The sequence below is a fragment of the Podarcis muralis genome, chromosome 10, assembly GCF_964188315.1.
Source record: "Podarcis muralis chromosome 10, rPodMur119.hap1.1, whole genome shotgun sequence".
Lineage (NCBI taxonomy): Eukaryota > Metazoa > Chordata > Lepidosauria > Squamata > Lacertidae > Podarcis > Podarcis muralis.
Window position 1 is genome coordinate 63,454,539 of NC_135664.1, and position 17,498 is coordinate 63,472,036.

At 46.8% G+C, this 17,498-nt stretch overlaps 1 protein-coding gene across 2 annotated transcripts in view; it reads left to right on the top strand.

The window, feature by feature from the left end:
- The window catches only part of BCAT1 (branched chain amino acid transaminase 1), a 60,153-nt gene extending 45,192 nt beyond the window's left edge, over nucleotides 1-14,961 (top strand). For both annotated transcript variants that reach the window (XM_028745710.2, XM_077935286.1), the window contains 5 exons: nucleotides 2,869-3,011; nucleotides 4,383-4,468; nucleotides 6,211-6,351; nucleotides 7,644-7,718; nucleotides 9,497-14,961. In XM_028745710.2, coding sequence (XP_028601543.1) covers nucleotides 2,869-3,011; nucleotides 4,383-4,468; nucleotides 6,211-6,351; nucleotides 7,644-7,718; nucleotides 9,497-9,538 — 487 coding nt within the window. In that variant the 3' untranslated portion in view covers nucleotides 9,539-14,961. The remainder of the gene's footprint in view (nucleotides 1-2,868; nucleotides 3,012-4,382; nucleotides 4,469-6,210; nucleotides 6,352-7,643; nucleotides 7,719-9,496) is intronic.
- Nucleotides 14,962-17,498: the final 2,537 nt, after the last annotated feature.

Here is a 17,498-nt window from a genome sequence, read left to right on the forward strand (position 1 = left end):
AGTAACACCCATGTGACGCTAATGCTCAGCGTTCCTGAATACCATGTAGGCATGAGAGCATTGGATTCTCATTTTCAAAATGGCGGCTGGGTCATTTGGGTTCATGCCATTGGCCCACCTAGCCCTTCATTGTCCATTCCGGCTGGTTGCAGCTCTCTGCGTTTCTTGGGCAGAGATATTTCCCAGCTCTCGTCGCCAGAGAGTTGGAGGAGATGTCAGCGTTGGGACTAGGACATTACTAGTCTCAGTTCACGACGTGCGGACTAGGCTGGAAATCATGTGATGAGCATGCTTCTTATCTGAGAGTGCATCAAAAACATGTCCCAGAATCCTCTGGGACACAGTATACTCCAGTTTTGGAGCTCCAAGCTGCATGCATTTTCAAAGGGACAGATTATTGTTCCATCCATCTAGCTCTGAAGTGTCTGCCCTAATGGGCAGTGGCTCTCCTAGGGCTTGGGCAGAGCTCCTCCACATCACCTGCTGTCTGATCTCCTGGAGATGGGCAAACACCTTTTGCATGCAAAACATGGGTTATACCAGTGCACCATGGCTTCTTCTTCCATAGTCATTGTGCCTTGCAGGCATCCCTAACTGCCCTGAAAACATTGCAGTTGGCAGCAGTGCACAGCCCCAGGCACAGGCCTACTTATTCTCCCTCCTTATGGGGCAAGCCACCCCTTGGCTTATGTATTAATTCTCCACAACCCCCCAGAACAAAAATCCTGCTAGTATCCCTTATATTAGCCATTTCTTTTGGCTGATAAAAGATTTCCTAACTGTAACAAAAGGACCACAACATCGTCTTTCATTGTAAGAATTACTGGGAAGTGAAGTGCTTTGCATACACTAAATCAGGGATCAGTAAAGCTTACGGAGCCTGGGCCGGTCCACTCCCCCGGAGATCTCTCCGCAGGCTGGATCACATGCGAGCACACATGCGCACATTTGCAAACACTATTTCCGGCGTGGAGGAGGCGTCTGCATGTGCACACACATGCGCAGACGCTGTTTCTGGCATGGAGGAGGCGTCTGCAGCTTCCTATTGGCTGCAGGAGCTTCCTGCAGCCGATAGAAAGCCCCGCCAGTGCTGTGGAAGTGAATCCACGAGCCGCGCTGCGCCGGTTTAGCGCAGCGTGCGGGGACTTAGTGTGGTTGACCCAACAACTGGTCTAGCCAGCCTGAACCTACGAGTCAAAGTGGGGGTGAGGGTTCAGGACAGGGTCTCCAAATCTGAGTCACGTCCAACGGGACTGGTCTGTTCAGGGTCTGTTTGTGTGCTGTGCCATAATTGGGAACTCTGTCCTTGTCGAGTAGGACCTAGGCTCAAAATGGGCTGCCTATTTTCTCGGTTCACATTAATCACAAGCTGATCTTGCAGCTGGCAGGCGTCCTTTGTGCGGCCCGTCCCAGGGTACGGGAACTCTGAGAAGCAGCCGTGTAATGGCTTGGCGGCATTGTTCCCCGGAAGCTGGCGACATCCCTGGAACGACACACTTTGCTTTCATCGGAATCAGCATGCTTCTGCCAAGTTGAGGGGACGAGCCTGGCTGCAAATGCTCCCTCTCTCTCTTCCTTGGCTCATGGCAAAGGCATCTGTGGCCGCCTAGCAAAATGCAGGCATTTCGGGAATGCATTTTATAGCTTCAGAGGCATGGCTGGCAGTGTGCCTGACAAGCAGCCTGTTGCTCCAGCCAGAAGAACTGAGCTATAGGATGGCCCAGCTGTTGATTTAGCCAGCACAGCTTGCTTGTGAGAGCACACAGGAAGTTTTTGTCCTGGGAAAGGTGGCTTGGCCATTCCTGAAATTCGCGACGGTGAATCTGATATGAGGAAGCGATTCCTGCAGGTCCTAGATTCCATTTTCTTAAGTTGAGGTGGGAGAAGAGAGGCCATAGCTTGGTCGCAGAGCATGCAAGAGGTCCCAGGTTCTTCTACACTCCAGTTACAAGGTTGTCAATATCCAGGCTGAGTATTGGAAGACGGATTTAATCTTAAACTACTCTGGAAACAAGGACCTCAACCTAGTCATCATTTCACCACTGGCAAAGACATGTTTATTTTGTTGGGATTTGGGGCAGCAGCAATGATAGTACAGTAAGCACATTTAACTTGTGCGCATTCAGCTTTATGAACATGGCAAAAAAATATGATTAAAATTTAGAAAGGGATGGAGTCCTGGGAAAAATGACTTGAGCAGTCACACCTGCCATTGAACCCAGTGGCTTTTGAGTATATGTATTTTGGCTTCAATTCCCGGACCATAACCCCCTCGTAAATTGTGGAATTAAAAGGCAAAGGGACCCCTGACCATTAGGTCCAGTCGTGACCGACTCTGGGGTTGCGGCGCTCATCTCGCTTTATTGGCCAAGGGAGCCGGCGTACAGCTTCCGGGTCATGTGGCCAGCATGACTAATCTGCTTCTGGTGAACCAGAGCAGCACACGGAAACGCCGTTTACCTTCCCGCTATAAAGCGGTCCCTATTTATCTACTTGCACTTAAGAGTGCTTTCGAACTGCTAGGTGGGCAGGAGCTGGGACCGAACAACGGGAGCTCACCCCGCCGCAGGGATTCGAACCACCGACCTTCTGATCGGCAAGTCCTAGGCTCTGTGGTTTAACCCACAGAGCATATTGTCAAACCAGTTTTTGTAATTTTGTATTTCTTTCCTTGCATGCAAATCACTTCGGAACTTTTTAGTGGGAAGCGATCTGCAACTTTAACGAACCTAATCTTAACTGCTGTGGCGTGAAGGCCTCCCTTGTTCTCTTATAATAGCAATGGTGCCCACCTCAGAGGTGCGGTGAATTCCGGCTGGAAAAAAAGCCCTGACCCTATCCTGCCCATTCCCCTCTTGTTTCCAAAAGGAACTACGGCTCCTCTATCTATGCCCAGCGGGAAGCCATGGAATTAGGCTGCCAGCAGGTTCTCTGGCTGTACGGAGACGACCACCAGATTACGGAAGTCGGGACCATGAATCTCTTCCTGTACTGGCGAAACGAAGATGGAGGTACAGTGGGCAGCCATGTTTAACCAACACCATATGTTTTCCCTCAGCCCTGACAGGCATAGTTGTGGCGAATAAAATGGCCGCCTGGTCCTTGAGCCTCAAGTGCCGTGTCATCTGCCTGTTTGGGCCATGGAGTTTCCTCTGAAGCAAAGCAGTTTCAGGAATGTTTTAGGGGAGCAGCAGTGTTAGTATAGGTCAGCCGTCTCTATCCTGTTGGCCTCCTGCCACTTTGAGCTATTAGCGCTCACCAGCCGCAGCAAGTACTGGTACAGTAAGTTAAAAATACTTAATTCTCCCCTGTGCCGTTTCCCTTTGAGCCTGAATAAAGGTTTTCGGGGACGTCAGTGCAGAGCTGTTTGTACTGGCAGAAGTGGAACCAAACGCCTTTGGCTCCCCAAAGCACATGTGGAGTGTGAACGGCTGCTGCCCACATTTTAGCAGTGAGGAGCAAACGGAGCCATATGGGGAACTGGTTTGGCTGCAGATCACAGGGAAACCGAGCGCTCTTTGGCTGACCAGCCAACACACATGGCCACCTTCTCAGGCTGGTACCAAAGGAAGCAGATGTTGCTCCAGTCAGAGCTAGGCTGGTGGGCATGGTTTGCTCAGTCAGTGAGAATTTGCCTATCAAAGGGGTTTTTTAACGGTTCACGGGCTCCCTGCTCTCTGGCAGCTGGCCTGGCGAGGCATCGAAATAGCACAAGCCCCTTGAAAGCTCGTTTGCAGCTTTGGCTGCATTGCAAAGCAGGGGATCTCAGTGTGGGCATCAAGCAAAGGAGGCAAAATAACCAGGTCCTTTTTTTCTCAAGAGAGAGAACGCACCACAGATAGGAAACATATAGTCTTTGAGATATTCCTGGACTACAACTCCCATCGTTCATGACCATTGGCCATGCTGGCTGGGGCTGATGGGAGCTGGGAGTCCAGCATCACCTAGAAGGCCACAGGTTCCCTACCCCTGGAGTACACCAAGGCCCGTGTTGGACATAGCACTAAACTCACCTTAAACAGCAAAAATAAATCCTCAGAAATCTAGGAGAAAGGTGGATTGGGATCAGATTCTGCTTGACAAACCAAGGATTTCATGGCATCACCCATCCATGCCAGAAGTCAAAATGTTTCCTCCTTCCCAATGTCTTTTTCCGTTGTCATTTTTTTAAAAAACAGCAACACACACCTCAGTATAGAGTTGGAAAGGACCCTGAAGATCTAGCCTAACCTCTGCAACACAGGAATACGCAGCTGTCCCAGACAGGGATTGAACCTGTAATCTTGGAATTACTAGCACCACGCTCTAACTAACTGAGCTATCCAGTCATGCTTGGGCACTTGTTTGTTTCAATGCTGATCTACTGTGTTTTGTATTGACAGAAGAGGAGCTGGCGACCCCACCCCTAGACGGCATCATTCTTCCTGGTGTGACAAGACAGAGCATTTTGGATTTGGCGAGCAAGTGGGTAGGTGTCTGCTGTGTCTTTTGCTTCCAGGTTTTGACATCTAATAATAATAATAATAATAATAATAATAATAATAATAATAATAAATAATTTATTTATACCTCGCCCTTCCCGGTTCAGAAAACCAGGCTCAGAGCGGCTAACAACAAATTTAAAACACTTAATTGATGCAACAAAAAACAGCATAAAATACAGTATAAAACGTGAATAACAATAAATTCAGAATTCAACAATCAATTTAGGGGGGAAATCCATCCAATCAACATTAGATGATCACCAGGGCTGCCTAGCTAAATTAGTCCTATTTGGGCCAGTGAGGAGACCAGGGGAGAATTAGCTGTGGGATCCCAGAGCAGGTAATCTTCATAAAAAGGGAAGGAGGGGGAAGGAAGGGGAATAAAAGATCAGGCTAAGTTCAAGTTGAAAGCCAGGCGGAATAGCTCTGTGTTACAGGCCCTGTGGAAGGAGGTTAAATCCTGCAGGGCCCTGGTCTCATGGGACAGAGCATTCCACCAGGTCGGAGCCATCACTGAGAAGGCCCTGGCCCTGGTGGAGGATAATCTGACTTCCTTAGGGCCCAGGACCTTTAAACTATGATTATTCATGGACCTTAAGGTCCTCTGCGAGGCATACCAGGAGAGGCGGTCCCGTAAATACGAAGGCCCTAAGCCACAAAGGGCTTTAAAGGTCAAAATTAAATGGAAAACTAATAAAAAATATTTTTTTAAAAAAACACAAGTTTACAGTTCTGCATCTATCCACAAGGCTGGGCTAGAGATGAGCTCCTCAGCCGGGGCTCTCTGCCTTTCTTATGTTTTACTGGGCTTGGAAGCAACTAGTAGGACTTGCCTCACATGTGTTGAAGCTTTCATTTGCCTGCCAGCACCTTGCAGCAAGACTTTCACTCCGGTCTGGCTCTCGTTGTGCAATGCGCATCGTTATCTGACTTCCTTAGGCCTGGGACCTCTAAACTATGATTATTCATGGACCTTAAGGTCCTCTGCGAGGCATACCAGGAGAGGCGGTCCCATAAATACGAGGGCCCTAAGCCACAAAATAGTGGCCAGTAGTAGTTGTCAGTCTCTTAGGCCAGGCTCCCATTTCCCCCAAGCCTCCAGCACTGAAATCATGCTTGGGAAGATTAACTCCTGCCTCCCCAGTTACGGATTTCCAGGAAGATCACCCCCTGCTTTAGGCTTAGGGTGGGGAGCAAAAAGACTTTTTTTCAAGTCTAGATGCCAGAGGCAAAGAGGGGAATCGGTGTGTGTGTGTGTGCGTGTGTGTGCAATTGCAGCATGTCCGTGGTACCTGCAGCACTTTCCCCCCAGTTTGCAAATGTGGTGACCTCTGTTCTGAGCCGTTCTGCAAACTCAGGGAACATCTTCCGAGCTGCTGCTCAAGCTATAAGCTGTGATCCGTTTGGTGAGCAGAAGGGAGACTGCATTGCTCTCTTGCTTCCAGCGAGCAACCAAACGCTACAACAGCACAATCCCTATCAAGCTGGCCTGTAAGATTTCATGGGCGCTTTCTCATCTGGATAAGGAATTAATTAGGGATACCTGTGGAATTTCCAACAGGTGCATTTTGGAGCCCTTCTCTATAAATAACCCTCATTAAGCGTCCATTGGGAAGCACTGTGCCATGTTTCTATAAGTCAGCTATTCGTTTTTTCAGCAAAGGAAATGGATCTTCGTAATTTAATAATGCTTTCTTTGGCTCCTCCCCATTCTACCTTGTCACAGGGAGAATTCAAGGTGTCAGAGCGATACGTCACCATGAGCGATCTGATAGCTGCTTTGAAGGAAAATCGAGTGAAGGAGATGTTTGGTGCTGGGACGGCTTGCGTCGTGTGCCCCATTTCTACAATATTATACCTTGGCGAGGTGAGGGCGAGCCTTCTCTTTTTCAGCTTCGCAAAGCAAGATTGTTGACCATGCGTCAGGGATTTCCCGAGGAGATCCGTAAAGGAATTGTAGTTGGTCTTATATTTTACTTTTCACCATCTAGCTCTCAAATCGGCTTCCTTATGGAACTTTGGAAGAACTTTAGTAAAACACTGTTAACAGCCCAGATGGGAGGCCCTGTTTCCTAACTTAGAATCTCACTGACCAGTAGGGATGTTAAGAAGGCATCGTTTACGATTCCCGCATTGGACTAGAATAGATCACCCTCATGGTCCCTTTCAACTCTACAATCTTATGATCCCATGATCTGTTCTGCCCTCTGCATGCATAGCTGTCAACTTTTCCCTTTTCTTGCGAGGAATCCTATTCGGAATAAGGGAATTTCTCTTTTAAAAAGGGAACCGTTGACAGCTATGCTCTACATGTGGCACGCAACACTGCTTCCACACTGCTGCAGTTCATCTTCTGCCAAAAAAAAACGCTCTTCGTCTTGCTGTGGCAAAGTTACGTAACTTTTGACACATGTTGCGCTGAAGGTTATCAGGAAGTCAGCCCTAGGGCTGTTTTCGAAGTCGTCCCATGCCAGCGAGCTGGTGTCCTCAGCTTCTTAAGACTCGAGATTACCTTTTTGTAGCTTTTGCTTGTGTTGATAATTTAAATAAATAAACGAACAAACCTCCTTGGGCACCTTGGAAGAAAGGTGGCATATAAATGCGATAGACGTATAAATAAATAAGTCTCTCGCTATCCGAAAATTTTCCCTGGAGTACAGCCCTTTGCGTGGGCTGTGGTTCCACCTGGTGTCCAAAGGCAGGAAATGCACCTTCAAGTCAAGGAAGTAGGCATGGCTTAGTTGCCCTAAACCCCAGTCGTCCAGGATGGTCTTGGTTTTGTCTTGGTTTTCTGATTTTAGAACATAGAATCATAGAGAATATGCAGGGGATCGAACCTGCAACCTTGGCACTATTCATCCCTTTTTAGTTGCAAAACCTCTCACAATTATGTCCCCTTGTTTATGGAGTTAACTTCCCGCCTCTTACCAATGAATTCCCCACGTGCCTTGCAATCGGTTCCCTCTTCAGGGATGGTTTGTGTGTTTGGTACACACTCCTGCAGAGTCCTCCTGCCTTCAAAGCCAACTGCTGCCAGTCATACGTTGAGCCTCTCTGTGCCTCCTCCAGCTACACCCTCCCCCTTATATCAGCAGGAGAGGACGGATCACGTGCATGCGTCGGCCAGTGTCTACTCACAAGTCTCTCTTTCCCCCATAGCATTTGCACATTCCAACCATGGAAAACGGACCTCAACTAGCAACTCGTTTCTTGAACCAGCTGAGTGATATCCAAGTAAGAGTCGCGTTTATTTTCTACATCAACAATGGAAGGGAGGGATGGCTGAGTAGTTCCTTTCGTGTCTAACATCCCAGTTGCAATATGTGGAAGTTAGGTCCAGCAATATCCATGGAGCGGATTCAGATATGCTGTTTGCAACGTGGTGCAGTCTTCTTGCACAAATACACCATCTCAGAATGTGTATTTGGGAAGATTCTTCATTTTAAGGGCTCATTCATCATCCGCATGTGGAAAACTACCATGTGAGAGAGATGGCATGGCAGGAGGTCTCTTTCCTAATGGGATCGCTTTCCTTGCACGGGGAGTGACAGCTCTCCGTGTGCAGAAAGATTTTGATATAAACATTCCTTCAGACAAAGTGTTCTCTCCTCCCCCTCCCCCCACCCCCTTTCTGAAATGGTATGGTCTTTTGAGGTCAGTGACGTAGCATGGGTTGTCAGTGCCCGGGGCTGTGCAGAAGGGATGGGTCGCTGGGAGGGAAACAGACGGAGTATGCAGGCGCATTCAACTGCCTAATGGCATCTGCGTCACCCAGGCGATCGCAGCCAAAAAATAAATAAGAAAAGAGTCGTTCCGTGTTCTGGAGAGGTCACTTCCTGCTGTGATCACTGTCCACTGGGGCTGTTTGGAGCTGGGGTCTTAACAACCTCTGGGGGGCGATAGGTTCCTTGTCTCTGTTTCAAGATTAGGGCCCTATTTAAACATGATAGTGAACACGCAAGCAAAAACCCAAACAGTGTTCTAAGTGCCTGGTGCTTGCAAACACAATTTTTTCTTTGGAGGGGTGGTATTTTCCTCCCTGAGCTCAACCAGGCAACAAGCTGGCTGGCAGAGAGCTTCTACAATCGCCGCCACCCCGAACGCCTTCAACAGCCACCCATGCCCAGAGTTTTAAGATCATCTAATGTCGGTTTCCAGGATACAAGCCATGCACTGGTGGGTATTTGAACCTGGCCATTCTGCGTCTTAACTTTGACTTCTGTGTCAAGAGCTTCTGTGGAAGAACAAACTCCATTTGGACAAGTCCTGCTGGTTGAGTTCCTCTTGACCATTCGCATCACACAACGTATGTGTGGTGGTGGTGTTTTTTCAAAAGAGGCACGTAAGCGGCCCAGAGGGTTACGATCAACTACCAACCATCATTTCCACGTTGTTGTTGCTCCCATGAAGCAACGAAACAAGATAAAATCCAGAGAGCTCAACAACTCCACCATATGTTATTCTTAGATTCAGTTCCACAATTTGCCGTATTTTTCGCTCTATAAGACGCACCAGACCTCAAGACGCACCTAGTTTTTGGAGGAGGAAAACAAGAAAAAATATATTCTGAATCTCAGAATCCAGAACAGCAAGAGGGATCTCTGTGCAGTGAAAGCAGCAACCCCTCTTGCTGTTCTGGCTTCTGGGATAGCTGCACAGCCTGCATTCGCTCCATAAGACGCACACACATTTCCCCTTACTTTTTAGGAGGGAAAAAGTGAGTCTTATAGAGCAAAAAATACAGTATACATATTTTGCATTTTCAGTCTATTTAGTAGTGGTGGTTGTTAGGAGCTTGGCCGCGCTGTGAATCTGTTCTGTGTGCTTAACATGAGTCTGTTTCACGTGTTCCTTATGTGCCATTGTTGAATCATGTTGTATTAATTACCTTTGTTGCCTCTTAACGCTACTGATGTGTCCCATTGGCTGTGGTTTCCCTGCTGTTTGGGGACCCTCTCTACTTAACCCTTGTGCCGTGCTGATGCTTATAACTCTCCTTGCTTCTGTTTCAGTACGGAAGGGAAGACAGCGAGTGGGCCGTCATCGTGTCGTGAGCGGGGAAGAGCGGCGAAGGCCCAGACCTTCGGTCCACATCACAAGGCAGGCTGAAGTACCACCTGAGCGATGACCAGTTTTACCGTAGCTCCGTGTAGAGTAGTCTGTGTGTTTATCACTTTGTCCCTGGGCTGGGAGGGTGATTATTTCCACGTGACAGGGAGTGTGAACACAAACCGTTTTTGATTTTTCTACTGTGATTTTTTTGCTCTAGAGTAGAAACCTGTCTTCTGGTAGAGGTGCTAGTGTAAGCAATAGACACTCCCCCCCCCCCCCCGAACGGTTTGCTTTGTTTCGCTTGTGTCCCTGGTACAGTCGACAGGTGTGTTTTTAAAGCAAAAATGTTCTTCAACTGCTCTTCAGTGCAAGCCAAATACAACTTTACTTAACTTCTAAAGCACAGACTAGGCTGTTCCATGCAACCCAATTGCCAAATTACTCAGAGAAACCCTTTGTTGTCTCTGGAGTCTTCTCTTTGTTTCCAGCCTTGGAAGATCACAACATTGATCTTCAAGATAGAGATGTATCTTGCCTTCATTTTTGGGGGGTGGGGTGTTGTGAAACATTTCCCCTCGACTCAGTGGGATCTCCTTTAGTATGTTTCCTACTTCTTTGTGTTGGTCACCAAAGCCATGCCTCATAGCTGTGGATCCTTCTAAGAAAGAATAGGATCAGATTTTCCTTTGGTGCCCAATGACACCATACCTTGAGTGGATTCAGATGACCTCTTTTATTCTCCCTCACTGAAAGTGATTTCCACAGTCATCGACACCGGCCCTACCGTTAGGCATCTTGAGGCAGCTGCCTCAAGCTGCAGGTGCTGGCAAAGCGTTGTCTCTGTGTGCAGTTTCCTTACTAGTAGGGAAGTCACATTCAGCTGACAGTTTGTCTGCAAGGGAAGGCGGGCAGGATCTTGCCCTTCACCTCAGGCAGCAAAATGTCTTGGGCCATCTCTGTGAAGTATTGTGTGGAACTAAACTGTTGGGTGGAGCAAGGTTCCACTGCGCAATAGCTTCCCTATCCATTACAATTTTGAGCCAGTTACCAGATAATGTGGCTATCACACAGCCCAACAAACATTAAAATCCCTTTGGGCGTTCCAGTTCTGTGTAGTTTCTGCAACAGCTTGTCCCTGGAAGCAAGTGGCTGCGGAGTCCCATAATTCATTCCACCATCTGGCTCCCCTCCTCACCTGTAACACTGCCAAGGCCAGACAAGTTGAAGAGGGAAGCTGCTCATCTGACTACAGCCTTAGTCAACTGGAAGAGCCAACAAGGCGCTGTCTCAAGCATCTTGAGATGTTGGAAAGTCTCCAAACTTGAACCGCAAGGTCCACTGACCAGAGGTCGTTGCAACGTAGGGGCAGATGCACAATGGTGGCTCAGCAGCTCACCATCTTCTGTACCCCATGAGCCAAATCTGATCTACCACAGGTCGGGGATTCTAGTTTAGAATGCGAAGCCATTTGGTTCCTGCCTCTCTTAGAACAATTGGGAGACAGAAACACTTGTAGATCCCGGTGTGCTTTCTGACCATCCTGATCGAGACCATGCTGCCATCATCTCTAACATCTAACGGGCCTTTTAGAGCTGGGAGATGCAGGAGACTGAAAGAGAAACGGTACACCTTCTGCTTTTGCACCACCCCTTCCTCTCATTTTGCACCCCTCTCCGCTTCTCCTTCTCCTCCATCTCTCCAGTACTGTCCGCATGTTCACGGCTCTGAAATTCGGATGCTTCCACCGAAATGTGGAATGTGCATGGCGGACTCAGCGCTGCTCAGTGATGCAAGCTTTGTGCAACCTCCACACAATGACATCCTCATTAAAACGCCCTTCCATCTCACCGCTCCCCCCGATCCAAACGCAATCCACATTTACCGTTTTTTTCTTGGGCATTTCCCATGCAAACTTTCAGTGAGGATTAAACGGGAAAACAATATGAGACAGTGAGGATGAAATCATGTAGCTAGCAGCACCGAGTCTGCAGCAAACTGCCTTGCAGAGGTGCCCCTAATAGCTTTGGTTGCTTTTTTCCTGCACCCCACAATGATTTTTCATTTTTCATCCCCCTCCTTTCTCACCCCTCCCTGAGTTAGCTTTAAGACATCTCTTGCCAAATCGGTTACTTATTACAGTGTTAGGGATGCTCAAATTTTGCCATCCGGTTATCTGTTGAGCTAACATTAGCATAGTTTCACAGGGCAGCAATTGAATGGTGCAGGTAAGATAGCCAATAAAATAGTACAGAGAACTATTGCACTAATGCAGTGCTTTGGAAACTAAACTCTGCAATCCTATACCTGGTAAGTGTACATAGGACTGCAGCCCAATAAGTATATATATATATATGTATATTTTCCTATAAAGGGTAAGGGTGAAATTTTGGAAAACTTTTAAACTCTGCCACTTTTTTAACAGAGCCTACCTCTAACTGGTGATTTGATAAACACCTGGAAATATGCCCTGTATCTCTCCCCTTTCTGGTCTTATCACCACCTAAAACATTCAGCAAAAGCACAGGACACAGTATTCCCTGGACTGTACCACTTTGGAATACAGGTGGTGGCAGGGAGACGGCTTGCTTAAATCCCACCCAGTGTCAGCAGTTACCTGGACAGTCTCGCACCACCCAAAAGAGTTCTAGCACAGACTTCTCCCTGACATGCTAGCTTTATGTCCAAGAGTTGTTCTTTTTTAAAATGCCAGGGAGCATTCAGGGCTTGCAGCCTGAAGTGATACGCTTGGAGCAGCGCTATACCAAGTGCTTTTAAAAGAAGTTTAAATGAGTTTGTAAGTAAAATCCCGTAAGTGGATTAGGTTGTTCAGCTGCTAGTTAGAACTCCTAGGTAACAGTGAGCTGCTATTCCCATGACTGCAGTGGGACTCTCTGACCCCCTGACATCTCAATTAAAGTAAAAATGTCCTGTTGTATCTGTGGTGATAAGTTTGCATACATTAACCTTTCTCTGCAAAAGTGCAAACCCAGGGAGGCCCAGGGCCACTCAAACGGAGAACAAAATATTTTGTTTGACTTTGCTCTATGTTGGTGAGCAAGGGACTACCTATTTCTGGAGAGGGTTTTTTTTCCTATCTGTTTTTCTATCTGCAAGGTTTTTGGGTCTTTTTAAAAGCCACTTTATTGAAGACCAGTTGAAGTTGATAGTGCCAGACCGTGTTCTCTTTAAAATACACATGTTAAGCACAAGCTCTTGTGCCATCTGTGGTAGATGTAGCACAGTGTATTTCTTCTTCTTCTTGACACCTGAGTGTGTATTGTGCTCTGATCATTGTTCGGTTTTATTCCAAGTATTCCTAGCCACTGGGGTGGAGGGTCCCCAGTTCCTCTCTCGTTTGACCAATGGCCGCAGCATTTGATGGGGCGCAGCAGGAATTTTGATGTTGAGCAGAGGAATAACTTGAACAAGGCCACTGTCATAACTGTAGAGTGCCTTTTGACTAGAGAAGAGCATGTCCGCATTCAGCCCGCTAACCAAGACCAAAACTTTGCCATCTCACATATTGGGCAGAAGTGGGATCTGAGAACCCTCGTTGACGCTGCATATTCCCCTGCAAAGTGGCAGGACAGGAAGTAATTTGCAGTCGAGAAGATACGGACGAGGTTCAGGGGCCTAACCCTTTGCTCAAGCACTATTCTTCCTCTGCAGTCTCTTCTCCCCGGACTGCTTTTCTGGGGAAAAGCAGCTGGGAAGAGGAGAGGGGATTGCAAGGGGCTGGAAGCAACAGTCATTGCCCATTGCTCTCTTCTGGGCCATCTTCTCTGCTGCTTTGCAAGGGTAATGTGGTGGTTTGTGCCCCCAGAGACACACACACTCACACTGTGTACCACTGAATGTGTAGCTCCAGCCCAAGATGCGTTCTCTCACAGAAATCCATCACGCTTACAAAATGCTCCACTTGGGGTGTGAGCCTGAAGGAAATGCTGTTTACCTGAGGCGAGCCGGACATGCAAACCTGGGATTTGGCCAGTGTTGAGAAGCCCTCTTGAACAAGATTTTACGAGAGTGAACTCTCGCTTACTGGTTTGTGAGTGCTTCGAATGGCTCCTCCCAGTTGGATTTTGGAGACTTTCTCCCAAGTATTTACCAGCTGGTGTAGCTTGGCTTTCTCGTGAGGCCTGGCTTCCCGGCCACCTCACCCCTCTCTCCTGATAAGCATCAGCGACTCCTCTGCCCAGAAGCTAGCGTTGCAGTTCCATCCCATCCCAATAGCCGCTTCTGGCGAGTATGTAGGAGACATGCCCACTTTAAATACTTTGGAAGGGAAAGGAAATTGGCTACTTTGTGGGAAGGAGAAAGGGGTGCTCTTATCCTGAGAGACAGGGGTTTAGCTACGCTGGTATGAATCTGTGTCCAGAAGAGATAAAAAACCGAGCCAATCTCAGGTTCACGGGAGACAGAACCATTGATTTTTGCCAGAATTGTTGTGGAGCACCACACTGATGCTGATAAAATGTGTGTTAGATGCAATTGTTTCTGTATCCAGCTCTCCTCCGAGGGTGACTGAAGGAGTAGTGTAAACTGCTGTAATAATAAGAAATCGAAATAAAAGAAGTACCAAACAGGGGAGGTTTATGAAGAGGATGAATTGCTACCTGGTAGGAAGGCGAAAGACACCTTCAGTGCACTCCTGTTATACTAGATTTTTGATGAAAATGTGGTTCAGAGTTGGGCCACTTAACACATTCCACAGAAACGGCAGGGGGAGAGATTAGCTTTGCATTTCATTTCCTCCTGCCTCCCAGTGGGCTTTGCACAGCACCTGTAGTTAGAAGCAAGCACAATGAACTAATCTCATGTTACATCATCTTTGGTTTCCGACCATTGCTCCTCCCTATCTACTTCTTTTAAAACAATTATGGAGTGCCTTGAATTACCTTAATGCTTTGTTGTTGCACCCTTTCATATAGTGGGGTTGTGCTTGTGGTCAGAAGTTTCCCCCCCCCCCTTCGTTGTTTCAGAATTTTGCTTCATCCTCACCTCTTTATTTCCAGAGTTCAGAGGCGAGTGCCTTTAACGTATGTTGCCAAAATGGCGCCACCCGAGCTCAAGAGAGGAGGTATCAATAGGAGTAAGAGCTCTCCAAGGGTTGCAGGAAGATGGAAAACCTGGGGGTGGGGTGGGGACCCAAAACAGCACAGCTAGGACTAAGGGTGGTCGGTTGGCCCTAGAGTACTGACTGACTTGTGGGGAGAGAAAGGGATGGAAAGTCAGAGGGAGATGGGAAACAGAATGGCTTATCCTCGATGATGGCTTGCAGGTTCAGTGTTATGTCCTCTGCCTTTCAGAATGGCCCACAATAATAAATTAACGTTAGAAGAATGTTTCTGTGCATTTTGTAGAATAGCTGTAGAGGACATTGTTCACTGTATCACCCAGGGTCCTCTGTATAAAGATCTATTTGGGGGGGGGATCTGTCTTGAGTTTAGTCACAGGAAGAATGTTGTTACATCAAATGAGTTTGTGTGCTTTTCGCAGTTAAACAAGGAAAATCACATTACCATGCGTGGTTCTGTATTTAATACAAATAGAGAGCCAAATTTGTGGCTTAACTCTCAGCTTCTTTTATCTGCCTTATGGCCTATGGCTAATCAGATAAAATTCTTACTACTGAAAAGCAGAGACATAGCATTGAACGGCCCAGAACTACTCCTTGAGAATTACATTTGAATCTATAGATCCATAATAGTTGTGACTATAATGTGGATTTTCTCTCTTTTTTTCCTCCCCAACCCCCAAGCTTATAAATTAATACAATATATTGTCATAAATAGATATTCACTAGGAGGGGAAGGGGTATTAAAAAAAAAGCATGTCATATCAGTCAGTATTCCAGCTACACTAAAGAAATAGAGAACAATTCATTTAATAATCTGCATCGTCCATCTTCACTGCATGCAGGTTTTTGAGAATCAAAATATATGGAGAAAAGAATCAAAGTCTGTTATGTGTTCGCTACATTATATTGTTATTAAATATATAGTAATGTGCATTTTCATTGAGGGCAACACTAATAAACTCCCAGGGAAGTTTTGCAAGAGAAATCTGTGTCTGTCATCAGATGCAGCCTTTATACCCACTAAAAGCTATTTTTGCTCAGTTATCGCTAAGATAACACAGCTATTTGTCTAGTATAACAGCTCTGTATTGAACATAACCAGGACGTTAGACACAATTCTCAGGCATGCACCCAAGGCCTCTCGTCTGTTGCCTCTTCAGCTGTCCCAAGCTACTCTTAAAAACAAGCAGTTGGCGTACCCATGCGGGGAAACTGCTGAACACGCTCCTGAAGATTTGTGTGCATACACGTGCGATACTGACCTCTTTGCTCTCTGCCCACAGCGTCTAACCAGAGTGCACTGCTGTGTCTTAGCCTTGTACTTACAGGAGTGTTTAGAATATCTTGGAATCATCTGTGTTAATCGGTTTTTAAAAAAATCTGTACGAGGTTTTCCGTTGTTGTTTTTCTAGACTGTGATTGATGAAGGGTCCTGGTTTTTAAATGGTCTTTTCTTCAATGTAAAAGAGGTTTATCAGATCACACTCAAACCAGCAGAGTATTTTGATATTGCGTGACAATCCTATAAAAAAAATAAAACAAAAGCTATACCTTCTCTTGTCTGTATTTTCAGTGTTTCCACGAAAGCGTGAACAATAAAAGAAAACAAATCTGTCACATGAGTCACAGCAGAAAGATGCACAAGATCTTTGTAAGGCAGGAGATTAATATAACTAGAATCCCATTGTCTTGAATTATATCAAACTATTTTCAAGGGATAATAATGCATTCATTCCATTTAGCGCTACCTTTCTTCTAAGGAGCTCAGAGTCTCGTACTTGGTTCTATCCTTCCAGTTTATCCTCTCATCAACCCTTCAAGGTAGGCTGAATGTGTGTGGCTGGCTCAATGTTGTCCTGCAAGCTTCTTTACTTAGTGGGTATTTGAACCCTGGTATTTTGGGTCCTAAGGGACGCAGGTGGCGCTGTGGGTTAAACCACAGAGCCTAGGACTTGCCGATCAGAAGGTCGGTGGTTCGAATCCCCGCAACGGGGTGAGCTCCCGTTGCTCGGTCCCTGCTCCTGCCAACCTAGCAGCTCAAAAGCACATCAAAAGTGCAAGCAGATAAATAGGTACCGCTCCGGCAGGAAGGTAAACGGCATTTCCGTGCGCTGCTCTGGTTCGCCAGAAGCGGCTTAGTCATGCTGGCCACATGACCCAGAAGCTGTCTGCGGAGAAACGCCGGCTCCCATGGCCTATACAGCGAGATGAGCGCCCCAACCCCAGAGTCGGTCACGACTGGACCTAATGGTCAGGGGTCCCTTTACCTATTTTGGGTCCTAGTCTGGCACTACTCCCATTTTTTTGCCATAAGTTTGTTCACCTCTCAGGATATTGTTGCCAAACTGATCATGAGGTTTCCCAAGGTGGAGGCGGCAGTCTATGTCCATCTTTGCACACTGGGTGCCGTTTTGATTCAAGATGCTGGAGCGGAATATGACTGTCACATAACTTTGCCCATTTTTCAGCATAGGTTGGGCCACCTGTTAACATATTGCCACCAAACTCAGTACAATGGTTCCTGAGATTGGGTGGCAACCTTCACTGATTATTGGGTGCTGGGTGCCATTTTGAATCAAGATAGTGGACCAAAATGTGACTTTTGTGTGACTTCACCTGATTTTTGGTGTGACAGGTCCAAACTTGTCAATTACACTATCCATTTAAAAATGGCATTTTTTTGGTTTCTAAAAATTCCCAGGTAGCACCACTCACTCTCCACTAGTAACATATGAAGCAGGGAACCTATATGTGTCAGATGACTTTGGGGCATAGCTGTCAAATTTTCCCTTTTCTTGCGAGGAATCCTATTCAGAATAAGGGAATTTCCCTTTAAAAAAAGGGAAACGTTGACAGCTATGCTTTGGGGTTTCGAACTCTGA